We start from the raw sequence: 14,044 nt of genomic DNA, 5'->3' as shown, positions 1-14,044 counted from the left end.
TTATCTTCTTAAATCAATGGATGAAGATACAGTGAATAATTACATTTTTTCCTACATATTTTTTTATCCTTTATTAGTTATTGTGGTCTTCTTTTTTTGTAGGAGTGTTGGCGGCAATTTACAGTCATCTGGTCTTAGTGTATCTCATGATAGTATTTTCTCTCCAGAACAACAGTCAGCTGATTCTGGATCAGAACTTGAAAGCACATCATCGTTATCAATACAGCGTCTACTTTCTGTTCAAACGGGGATACGAGTAAGTTTATATTTAAGTTTTATTTGTTTTATTAGTTACTATAAAAAAAATTTCATTATATTAAACATCAATATTTAAAATTAGCCCGCCAGAGAGTTTCGCCCCCCCCCCAAATCCCCTTTATGTTCACTATCGTCATGCTTGTAAGAATAACATTGATGAATAGCAATCAAAGCCTATACATTTTATAAACATTATCAGTGTATTGTAATTTCTTCAGAGCATCAGTTTGGTTAGCACAGGACTCAAAATCCTGAGTGATTGAAGTTTGGAGGTTTCAGAATAGTTGGAACCAATCTTAAGAATAGTTGTCGGTTAACTAGGGGTAGCTGCAGCCAGTTGCAGCATGTCATGCCGCACACATAATAACAGTGGCTGTTTTTGTTGAGGTACTGCGCTGACACCATCTTTAAAGCAACTTTCCTCGATAACTGAAAGAATTATCTAAAAAAAATAAATAAACCTTGTTTGTAGAAAATAAATTTAATTTCAAATTACTAAAAATTTGTTTCCAAATTCAAATTTACTAACGGGGTTTGGTCATAGTCAAGTTAATATCAACAAGGAATGTTATCTGATTGTTACACAAGCCATTAAAACAGCCACCATCTTGAAACAATGAAACATTTCATAATGACAATAGTCTATCCTATGGGTTTTACTAATTACTAATTAAAAACTATGTTCATGCAAAATTTCAGCATAATCAGTTGAGTAGTTTTGTGTGAGAGTTATAAGTTACGCCAATAGATTTTTTTTTAATTTCTAAATAATATTAGATAATATTATTAATCTTCTTCCTGTGTGTCATAAAATTGAAAGCAATGATTCTCTTGCATTGTGGTTTGTGTTCTTATCGTACCTTTTGAAATCTTAAGAATTTTATGGCTGGCTACTTAGTTTAATCAAATGTACTCTCCATGTACTGCGTTGTTTTTCTTGCGCTGCCCAGTTAGTTATTTTTATATGGCTTTGAATACTAGATCATGGATACCAGTTTCTTTGGTGGTTGGGTTTCAATTAACCACATATTTGAGGAATGGTCGACCTGAGACTACAATACTACACTTCATTTACATTCATATATATCATCATCATCATTCATCCTCTGAAGTAATACCTTATGGTGGTTCCAGAGGCTAAACAGAAAAAAGAGGGGAAATGTACTACATTAACAAAGTGAAAGATAGATCTAAAATTCTGACATTAGAATCAAGGTGTTTTGTTTAAAAAAATATTCAAGAATTAACATTATCGATTTGAGGTTCTTAAAAAAAATTACTCCTCTTCAACATTTCCTAATCCATGTTTCAAGTTCCATTTGAGAAAATTCTTTTAGGTTCAAGATAAATATGTAATCTCATTCTCAATCTTATGAAATGCACTTATTTTTTTTCCTTTGAATAGCTCTTTTAGAGGCTATGATGAATCAACTTTGCTTCCTCTGTGCCTGTACTTCTTTCATCCTTTGAGAGTGTTGTTACTTCTCTTCTTATGTCCACTTTCTTCCACTGGTTGACCTTTCCTGAATTACCTGTTTAAAAAATGTTCTGTCATTTATTGTGTCTGTTGATTCTAATGTTGTTCATGCCTTTTTCTATTTCCCAAAACCATCTGTCAGTTTTTCAACTTTCAAATGTAGTTGTTCTGTATTAGGGTCATAATTTAAATTCCAATTCACTGTTACATTTAGGTCCTAGTATTTTTCTTGGTTCTTCTTTTGGTTTTTTCCAATTTTTCAAGATTTCCAATTCAAGGAAGTTTAAGAATTTCTGCCGCGTAAAATATTTTAGGTACTTATTTGTTTACATAGGTATATCAAATAATTTTCATTTATTTTTTATTTTGCTTTTAATTAATTTTAAGGAATTTAAATCCAGATGTTAAGTTATTACACCTAAACTTGTTGAATTACTCTCGCTTACTTTAGCTATGCAAATTTTGAATGTTTTTTTTGCCTAATTTTTAAACATTTTAAATTAACTTTGATACTGGATTATTTTAATTGTTTCTCCTTAAAGCTATCCTTGATAATATTTCAATTTCAGTTCTGTACTAAGGTACTGGGGCACTGAGTTACTTAAATTTACAGGTATAAAATTCTTAACATTCAAGAATTGTATTTGGGAGAGGTGCATATATATATGTAATGTTAATGGGTATATAGTGAGAACTTTCTTTAATTTATCTAATTTAGTTATCTATATATATATTTTACTTATCTAATTGTCGGCTGTTTTGTTTTAATAAATTTTAAATATATCTGGTAAAAATCAAATGAATTGATAAATTGGGAAATTAAAGCATCTTGTAACTTTGTAAATGGACTGCAATACTAGTTACAAATGAAAAAAATATTGGTATTTTTTAAAGCCGTTCGATAATTTATTTATGATTATTTTGTATAAAGTACCTGTAACTATCATTTTGTAATTTGTAATAAACGTTCAAATATTTTGTTTTTTATATGGTATGTGAAATCACAAATCCTGAATATATGTTGGGGTGAGCTATGTTTTTAGGAAATGTTGGGTACCACTACATAATCAACTTATATAAATAAAAAAAAAAAGAAAACTATCTGCATCATTTTATAAATGTGAAGGTTAGTGTGTTCTGATTTTGTTGAAAGGGATTGTAAAATTATTGTGTAAGCATCTTAGCTGTTGAGGGTCTTTTCTGATAAGGGACAGTGGCGATCCAGTTGCTTTTAAAAAGTAGAAAATAAGATCGACAAGAGTGTATTTTCAATTTACCAATGTAATATATATATATATATATATATATATATATATATATATATATATATATATCTTAATAATATAAATTATTTCATTATGTCAAGAAGATTCTAGATTTGTTTCACAAGCATTTGTTTATTGCAATACTCTAGGAAAATATTTTAAAAATTTCCAAGAAGATTGTTGCAGTTCAGGGTAATATTAAAAGCTCCTGTAATTATCTATTAAAATTAAACTGCATCTAATTTTTTAAGTATTATTTTTGATAACTATTAATTCCGAAAAGTATACATAGGCCTCTTGTTATCTATGTTCCAGCATCTGATTAAAAAAATATTGCATAAGAAAATGGAACGACTGGTTGTTTGTAAACTATTTATATTTTGACTTTCGGTTATGGAACTGTAGATTCAGGCACACCAAATACATAGCATTCTGTTTAATCAATAAATTTTAATCTTTAGTGAAATAAAAATAGTAACTAAATGTGGAAATCTTACTACATAAGATTTATGAAAACTTGGAGTACTAATTTTAATTATATTTACTTACAATGAAAGGAAAAGGGAGTAAAATCACCAGGAAAAAGTTATTTTTCAGTTAAAGAAATGTAGTTAGAATCAATATGAAAAAAAGAACATATATGCATTTTTTGTGTAAAAAATAACTTAATCTCTAATTCCACATTTCACATTTTATACACTAATATATTTTTCCACATTTCACATTTTATACACTAATATATTCTTCTTTCAACAGTCAGTGTTTTAATTTCAAAATTTGTCTAGGTACTATATAAATACTAAGTAGTCCTAAAACTTTTATGTCTATATTTGATATAATGTTCAATAGTGAAAAATTCAGAGTTATTTTCAAAATATAGACCATAAGTGGACAAACAGGAGACAGCTGTAAAATATAAAATAAATAACATTTTAATAGTGGGCAAAGTTTCAGTACAAAATTTTCTACTTCTGTTTGTAAATTTTTACCAATTTCGTGGGTAATTTCTATAAAAAATTTCCTTGGAATCATAGTATTAAATGAGATTTAATCTGTGCCATGAAAATTCATTCAAATTTTCCATAGTCACATGACTGGAGTCTGATGATTTTTTTCTATGAATTCTTTAACAATTACATCTCAGTTTATATTAGGAGAAAAATGATAATTTACAAAGTGGCAATGTTCCAGTAAATGGAATATTTTTACACTATATACATTTAGTTGGGGGTTTTTAAATCACGTTAACAACAAACAGTGACCATTACACAATTATTAAAGTAAAATCACTAATTAATCTATATTAAAAATTTGTAAGTTACACTATTTTCAATAATTAATGGATAATGTTTAGGTAGTAAAATCTATAGATTTAAGAAATATAAAAATTATAATACATTGAAAGTAATTCCACAAAAAAAGAGACAAACTCTATACAACATACAGTCGTTGTTAGTGGCTGGGTGTAGTGGGAATGCTGACATTAACTAGTTCAGTAACATCAGTGTGGTAAGCGATTTAAAACGAACGATTTTAATTATTGACATTTTGGTATATCATAATGCAAAGTAAAACGTTTGAAGGAGTAATCTACTTACTGAAATTTAAAAGTGCAGGTGCTTTAATTTTTATTTTCCAGAAACTTTAATGCATTTGTTGTCATCTTATTTTTGTTGAAAAAAATCTTATTAAATAATAAACAATCTGCTGGGAACTTGATATTTTTCCTGGATTTGTGGGATATCCATTTGTAATTAAATATTCATTTATATCAGCCATATGAGATGATGAGTTTTGGATGTTCCATAGAGGATATATGCCCTGTGAATAATGGCAACTAAAAAAGGTGATAAATTATATTTCCTTAATCTGACGATTTCACAAAATATGAATTGACCAAGCAGTAGGAAATTTAAAAAAAAAGAGTGAATTAAGGCCAAAATAGTAACAGTTAAAGCAATTTTTTTTTTTAATAAACTGGTTTTATGTTAGATTAAGATAATGACTATAGTGTAAACACTTGTAGTTGTTCTTTTATATACGTATATATGTACATGTACGTAAACTGCATTTGCTGATTAAAGAAAAACCTGTTCTACATAGTTGCTCTTTGTAATTTACCATTAAAATAAACTTAATTAGTTTACACTTGTAAGTCATATATCTTACGCAAAGTGTTGTTATCAATATAAAAAAAGAAAATAGTAAAAAAAAGAAGAAAAAACAGGATATTTTGTAATTCTCCCATTATTTTCTAATCCAAAGCAAAATTAGAGTACTTAAAAAGTAGAGTCTTAAAAGAGTCTTAAAAAGTATGCTGTCTTACCATAACGAGCAGGACATCCGTTCACATTCATAAACCTTTTTGGGATTAATGAAGAAAAAACATTTTTTTTATCAATATATATATATATATAATAAATTATTTGTATTATATCCAAATATTTGTCTGATGAACTTTATTTACATTAATGTATAATTTATTATATTATAGTTTGTTATATATCATGCGTATTAAAAAAAAGATTGCAAAAATTATTTTTATGATATATATTTTATTTTTAGCATAGGTAGTCTGTGGACTGATATATCAATTATTGACAGTAAATTTATTTTATTTTATTTATTTTTATAAAACTGGTTTTTATGTTTAATCAGGTCAGGTTGGTATTTCTATATAAAATTGCTAGAATGGTTCTTGTCGATATTAATTTACATCGTATTGCATCTATAGTGTGTATTGGTGAAATAATCATTTCAATATAAGCAATAAATAAATAAATAATTAAAAATATAAATTGGTAACTATAAAATGCTCAAAATATGTTAAAAAAGTTACTTCAAACTCAACATAGATGGCCATTTTGATAGTTGAAAAATCATTATCACTAGTTACTGAAGAATTAATAAATAAATGATACTTACGAAACAATATAAAAAGAGGATTTTTACCTGTGTTACAAAATAACACTGAATATTGATTTTTAAAAATTTAATCACTAAAATTTCCAACTTAGGTTGCCCATCATAACCTAATTCATGCTCCTTGTGTAGGGTTGGTTAAGCTAAAAAGTATTTCAAGAATAATGGAGCATGAACTTTGAAAGAAATAAATATTTTGGTATAAAATTAGAGAGGGAGATGAGAATTTTTAATGTACTTAGGATAAAAAGTTTCACAAAAAAATTGTTTTTAAATTCAAAATGTTTTTCATTACTCAACAATGAAATTTTTACATATTGTTAATAAAATAGCTGGTTTAACAACTACTTTATAATTTTTGTTTATTATGGACACTTTTTAAAAACTTGGTTTCTAATAAATTCATTTTGTAGGTAGTTGGTTATCCTAACTAAACTTTTATAAAAAATGTATATTAAATTATGGTGAATAAACTGAATTAGAAATGTCAGTAGTTCAGACTATTTTTAAACCTTTGCTTGAGAGTATTGAAAACAATATTATATAGTTTAAAACCAAGAGTTGGCTTTTATTTTATTTTATTGATACAAGTGATACCAATAGTTTTTTTTAATTTCATGAGTATTGATAAATTATTATTACATAATTGTTCAAAAAGGAATGTAATGTATTAAGGATGTATGTTTGTATGTGTGCATGCATGTTTGTTCCACCTTAGCAGATCATCATTTTAGATGTTTCACCCTGTGTTAAAATCTTTGCGTTACTGGGAGTGTCATAGGCTATACAAATATGCATGAATATATATATATATGTTTAAATAAATTTAAAAAATTGTACTATATAAAAAGTACTATAAACAAAATTGTTGCATGCTCTTTAATTATTCTATATTAGTAATTATCTTATATTAAAGCGCAATGTTTGTCAGCAAAGTTTTTTTTTGACAGTTGTTTTAAATTTTTAATATGTATATCTTGTTTATTATTTTTTAGTGCTTTCCTTTTCTTTATTTTTACAATACTTCAGTTGTATTTTTATACTAATGAATATTTATTTATTGATGATTATTGTTAAAAATAAAAATGGCCATCTAGTTTTAAATTTTAAATCCATCTTTTTGTTACTAATTTTTCAAAGCTTTGTAGTTTTATTTCAATATTTTTCTTTAATTCTTGTTGTGATTATGTGAGCAACACACAATTTTTGAAAATTTTTAAGAATTAAAAGAAAAATAATATGTATTTGACTAATATAATCACAAAATTAAGTAAGTTCGTTAATGTGTTTAGGGTTAGACATTTTTAAGTTTGTTTTTTATTGATAAATGATGAAAATAAGTTAATAACTCTAGATTACTACTTTCAATGATAATGATTACTACTTTCAGTGATAATAGATTAATGTTAACATGTAGTAGCTGTTTATATGTATATTATACATATTTTGTTAGAGTTTCATTTAATTTATTTGGGTGTTTGTGTAGACATGGCTTTTTTTATTTCAATTTAGTTAATTATTTATTTTTTCTTGTGTATAGAATTTTATATATTTCTAAAAAAATTCATTATTGGATTCAATATGTGTGCCGTGTGAGCACCTTTTGTTTTCGGATTTTGATTTTGGTTTGTTTATTTTTGATGTTGAAGCATCTTTCAGGATTACAAAAATACATGAATGGCCTCTACAGCTGTCATGTTCACCTCAAAATGGCTGCCAAAATTAAAATTTATTAATATTCACATTACTATAACAGTGTAAGCTATCAAGTAGATTCAAACACTTACATAAGGTTTACTGAAATGCATAAAATATATAAATATCAATTTTGTAAATAAAGTTTAAGACCCCAAAATGACAGAAATTTTATTTAAAATTGACACAAATGTTTCAAGAGACTTTTTGTACATTCTAATGTCAGTCTGGGGATTTCACTGGTGTTGACTGCAAACAGCTTTTAAGTACATGTTTTATAGTTAGTATATTTCTTCACGTGGATGAAGTATTCTCCTTTCTACTTCTCAATTTTATTTGTGGTAGTTTTGTAAGAATGGGAAATATAGAAACAAAATTCAGTAGTATATGAAAAATAACAATCAGGGATGTTTTGGATGAAAGCCTGATATACTGTCATTTGCCATGGTAGTATTCATGTCTTCATTAATTTTGGAATGATTCAATAATTCCTAAGTTCAGAGCTGAGTTGTAGAATATTTATCTTGATTTTTAAAAATTTCATCAAAAGGTTTCATTATAATTGCAACTGTGACAATGGTTCCAGCATGATTTAAATATAATTTATACATTAAATTGAAGCCGTGTTAATTTTTTAATCTTCAATATCTTTGTAATTATTTGTTTGATCAGATTTTTTTCTTATTACAGAATTTATTAAGAATTTTATTTTGAACAAAATGACATCTCATTTGTAAAAACCCATTGACACAACAGACTTGCAGACATTTAACATGGCAGTACGCTTGCACACCGTTATGCAAGGTGATCATTTTTATTACATTTAGTGGAGGAAATAAAACAGCAAAAAAATGATCAGCTTGCATTACAGTGTGCAAACATACTGCTGGGTTAATTGCAATAAATTGATCCTTAAAGTTCAGTTTAAGTCCCTTATTAAATTCTGGCTTAGAGTAATAACTTATGTCTGCAATAAATGTGGTTACAGATTTGTGTAACTTCTTCCCTTTTTCTTGTAGTAATCAGTCATCCTAGGATTGGTTTGCAGCATTCTTCCTTCAGGCAGATCTATCTTATGCTAATCCCTTTATTTCCATGTGTGTTTTACACCCAACATCCTGTATGATTTTGTTCAATATACCCTAGTCTTGGTCTTCCTCTTGCATTGTTTCGTTTAACTGTGCCCTCTTATTATGTTGTGCAACAAATTGTTATGCTGTAATACATATCCTGTCCATGTGTCTAGATGTTTCTTTAATAAGCTTCGTAAACATGGCACCTCATCAATCCTTCGTACACTTCATGCGTTATTTTCTCCCCCCCTTGTAATCTTCAACATCCGTTGGTAGCACCACTACAAATGTATCTATTCTCCTTTTCTCTTCTCCGCCTATGGTCCATGCTTCACTGCCATGTAGGAAAACATAGCATACGAATGTCTGAAATTGTTTCATCAATTTTTTGTTTATATTGTTTTAGATGAATATCATTAACTTCTTTAAATTAGATTTATTTTAAATTGAAGTTTATTTTTAAAAAAATTACTGCTGCATATAAAAATTCTGATTTTAACTTTATAGGTTGTTACCCAAGTTGGATGCGTAGCATGTGTTAAGAACATGCATATTTTAATTATTTTCAATTTAGTTTTTTTAACATATGCATCATCATATAATCAAGGGTATTAGAGCACGTCTAATATTAACTCATTTTATTATTTACATGCCCGTAAGAATTTATTCAATTTTTTATGGTAGAGATTATCCTTTTCTATTAATTCAAAAAGATACTGAAAATTAGATTGTGTAGCAAGTCTCCTACATACAATTTTACCAGAGCATGTTACATAATTTTTAGTATACAAATATCATGGTATAACTTAATTTTTAATAAGTTAAATTTATATAATAAATATGATCTATTGAATAAATATGAGCTGGATTATAAATAATTAAGCTGAAGAATTTAGTTCATATAATTTGTTTTAACAACAACCATCAATATGAATGATAGACTGAGTCAGGTACTGAGAGTTGAAAGTTCTAAGGTTCAAATCCTAGTTAAGGCAATTACTTTTATACGGATATGAATACTAGATCATGGAAATTGGTGTTCTTTAGCGGTTGGGTTTCGGTTAACTACACATCTGAAATGTGTAGTTAACCGAAACCCAACCGCTGGTTGATGTGAGATTGTACAAGACTACAGTTCATTTATATTCATACTTATCATTCTCATTCATCCTCTGAAGTAAAATACCTTACGGTGGTTCTGGAAGATAAACAGAAAAAGAGAGAGAGAAGTACTGGGAATTCAAACCCACTAGGTTGGTCTAGTGACGAACTCACAAATCAGCTGATTTAGAAGTGGAGAGTTCTGAGGTTCAGATCCTAGCAAAGACTGTAATTAATTCATGTAATTCATACTTTTGTATGAATTTGAATACTAGGTCGTGGATACTGGTGTTTGGTTTTCAATTAACCACACATCTCAGGAATGGTTGATCTAAGACTATAGAAAACTACAATTCATTTACGTTCATACCCAATCATCCTCATTCATCAGCCGAAGCTGATGAACATCAGCCACCTTATGGTGGTTCTGAAGACTAAACAGTAAAAGAGAGAGGTACTAGGAATTCATGATTTTTTAATGTTATAAATTATTTTGCTCGTTGGCCAGTTATTTATTTATATGATGTTGATATATATTAAAGAATAAAACTATTAACTAAGTTTTCAATCAGATGATTTATATACAAGTAGAATTTTTTGAACCATTTTTACCATTTCGTACCATTTTCTTGAACATTTCTCTTTTCTTCAGGTTTTGATATTTTTGATTTCTAGTTTATATCCTTTTTACAGCTTAAAAACTTATTAAAAAAAATGAAACAAATTAATATTGCTTTAGATAGTGTAATTTTGTTTGTGTTGGGTTTTTTAAATATATAAATTTGACATTTAATAAATATCAAATATTTTCGTTAAAAAAAAAAAAAAAAACATTAAGTAGATGTTATTTAATAATGATTAAAATATTGTCATCTTGGGAAGTAATATACTATATAACTTTTAAAAGCTGAATGTCCAGTTCTTGTTTCAAGGTAATGAAATCCCTCAGGGAGAATACCTTATAAATGTTGAACTATAAATGGATAAACTGGTTTCCATTTTATATATGTATTTATTTTGCAGTTGTAATTAAGTTTAATCAGTATTGTTTATTAAATTCTGTTACCATAATAACATTTACAGTTCTGTTATCCCAATTTCTGTTACTTATTATGATTTAGTATTATTAAATAATTATAATAGATGAAATATTCAATAGAAAATTTAATTATATAAATTAATTTTACTGTTCATGTAATTTAATTACTCGTTAAAACATAAGTGTAATAAAATTTGCTATAACTACAAGTAACTCGTGTTGGGATATCAAGCTAAACTCTCGTTTACTATTATTTTTTTCTTAATTAAATTTCTGTAGTTGATTTTATACCATTAAACAAAAGTGTTTATTTTTTAAGAAAAATATGATTAGATTTACAGTCATGTTTATAAAATGTAAGTTGTAATGTTGTCACTTTATAGGGGCCACCTTCTATAACATTAGTACTGCTGTTTTCTCTTTATTGTAACGTCAATTGATATTATGATAACTTAACTTTTTCATCAATCCAAATTACCAGTGAAAGACTTTTAATACATAAAAAACTAAATTTTAGTTCCAACATTACTTTTAGAAATCTTATTTTCAAAAAAGATGAGAAATCTATTTTAGCCCAAAAAATTTACAATAATTAAAACAAAACAAAAATGTAGTACTTAAAAAAAATTTACAAAATTATTATTACAACAAGAATAAAGCCATTGTATGAAAAAACACAATGGTTCTAGAAAATTTTTCTTGCTAATTTCTGTCATTAAAATGCAAGATGTGGAAGTGAGTGCAGAATTATAATCTTCACTGGTAAAGGTATATAGATCTCTTTCAGGTGTTTCTATACTTTTTTTATGGTTTAATTTTTTTAATTATCTTTCTGGGTTTTTTATCACAGGTTTTAAAGTATTTTTTTTTAAATTTAATTATTTCTTTGGATCATTTATATTTTATGGTTCTTTACATATTTGTCATATTTATTGAAAAATTTCTCAATATACATTGCTTTTACTAAAGATTCTGTATAGATTTCTGTGGAAGTAAATGGAATGTAATGAATGAACTGTATTATTTGATTCCTGAGCAATCATTGGCTTGCTTGGATGAATTTGAACCTTGGAATTGAGGAAGATTGATTGATTGTGCGGAGTAGATGCATATATTTTGTTTATGAATATGTGGAACATAGAATAAATGCACGTACTTCAAAATTTATTAGATTTAAATGAAATTTTTTCATCCTTTTCTTTGTGATTTGACTTTAGTTTGTAGCCATAGAATTACATTTTACTTCAAACTGCATCTTTGAATAGATTCTGTTCCATGTAACTTTATTTGTTACTAGCATCCCAGTCCCGGCTTCGCCCGCGCTATATGGTTACAGATGAATTAATTTTATGTCGACCAAAATGTTGTCGTTTTCGACAAATATGAGCCAAATTGGACCATAAATACAATTTTTCAAAATATCTCAATTCCAGCATGCGTACAACTCAAAAACTTTTAATAAAATCTTATTGTCTTATTAGTTATGCAACCATATGCAAGTTTGTTAAACACTTTTTTATTTATTTTTATCTTTTACACTTTATTCACAAACACACTTTTTCACAGTCCTTTTTCTGATCGCTTATGAAGAAGCGTTAGAGATTATATACTTTTGCCTGCGAGATTTTCGGGTTCTTTGTTTTTGCTTAGGTTGTCAAAATGGAAAAAAGTAACTTAAAGTTATTGGAATGCCGATAACTCGCAACTGTTATGTAGGAGGTCCAAAAAAATTAGCCTATGTTCACCGCAGGGCTTCTGAGTGTTGGTGTGCAAAATTTTGGACAAATCTGTCTGGTAGATTTTGAGTTAAGTTGGAACAGATAGACAAGCAAACATTGATTTTTATATATATATATATATATATATATATATATATATATATATATATATATATATATATATATATATATATGCTGTGACCTAAAATATGTTTAATTACAGTTTATATAATAAATTGTCAATATTTTTCAGAGTGATGAATTTAGAATGATTATTTATAATATTACTAATGACAATCATATTAACATGTTATTAATTTACTTTCAAAACAGCAGATATAATAACAAAAGCAAATATAAATTCAAAATGCAGAAGATATAATAACAAAAGACATTTGTAAACAAAACATAATTTATATAAACACAAAATGATACACAGACAAAACTGCAGTACCTATGAAAAAATTAAATTTTTCATACGAGTTAAAAGAAGAGACAGACTTATAGGCCACATACTAAGACATCCTGGAATAGTCGCTTTAATATTGGAAGGACAGGTAGAAGGAAACAATTGTGTAGGCAGGCCACGTTTGGAATATGTAAAACAAATTGTTAGGGATGTAGGATGTAGAGGATATACTGAAATGAAACGACTAGCACTAGATAGGGAATCTTGGAGTGCTGGATCAAACTAGTCAAATGACTGAGGACAAAAAAAAAACATACGAGTATAATCGCAAATGCAGATTAAAACATCCAGGCATAACATACAAAACAAGATAATCAATATTTTCAAATTATCTCATAAAAATTGGACACAAGAGGAAAATGATATTTATGCCCATATGGAAAACTTTACACATGAACAAAACAAGCCATGAACTCAGTTTACTGTAACAATGTAAAATTTAACAAAAAATATAATAACCCATTCAGTGCTGTGGAAAATTATAAAACATTCTGTTTATTCCAAACACTATCAGTTATATAAAAATATTAATTTTTGATGCAATAATAAATCAAATCTATTTTAACGTAACATTACACTTGAGTCATTCTTTCAGCCATCTTATGTTATTAGATTAGGTGTTTTTTTTGTTTTTTTTAATGAATTTATTTTAAGTACGGCAGATTGTTTTTAATTATGAAATCTATAATCAAATAACGTTTAATTGTTAAAGGTAAGAAGCAGTACAGTTATGTTCATGATGTCACACTGTATAAATTCTTTACCTAGTTTAATACATTTTTACCATATTAAACAAATTCTGCTTTATAAAGTTATTTTAATTAAATTGTTAATAATTTTTTCAGAAAGGTATCTCAAAACCATTTACAGAATAGAAAGTTGACATCTGTGAAATGCTTTAGTTAAAATTGTGATAAGTGAAAAAAAAAAAAAATTAATTTGTTAAATAAACTGTTAAATCTTGATGGAATGATGTGTAGATTGTTTATTGTTATTACAAATCTATGTCGAGTTATATATTTATTAA

The 14,044-nt window shown here is 27.0% G+C and overlaps 1 protein-coding gene across 3 annotated transcripts in view; it reads left to right on the top strand.

Moving 5' to 3' along the window:
* LOC142332105 (uncharacterized) overlaps window positions 1–14,044 on the top strand; it is a 528,381-nt gene that overhangs the window by 402,701 nt on the left and 111,636 nt on the right. For all 3 annotated transcript variants that reach the window (XM_075378327.1, XM_075378328.1, XM_075378326.1), the window contains one exon: window positions 103–256. In XM_075378327.1, coding sequence (XP_075234442.1) covers window positions 103–256 — 154 coding nt within the window. The remainder of the gene's footprint in view (window positions 1–102; window positions 257–14,044) is intronic.

This window comes from Lycorma delicatula, chromosome 11 (genome assembly GCF_047948215.1).
Source record: "Lycorma delicatula isolate Av1 chromosome 11, ASM4794821v1, whole genome shotgun sequence".
Taxonomy (NCBI): Eukaryota; Metazoa; Arthropoda; class Insecta; order Hemiptera; family Fulgoridae; genus Lycorma; species Lycorma delicatula.
This window is presented reverse-complemented; position numbering and strand designations above follow the sequence as displayed.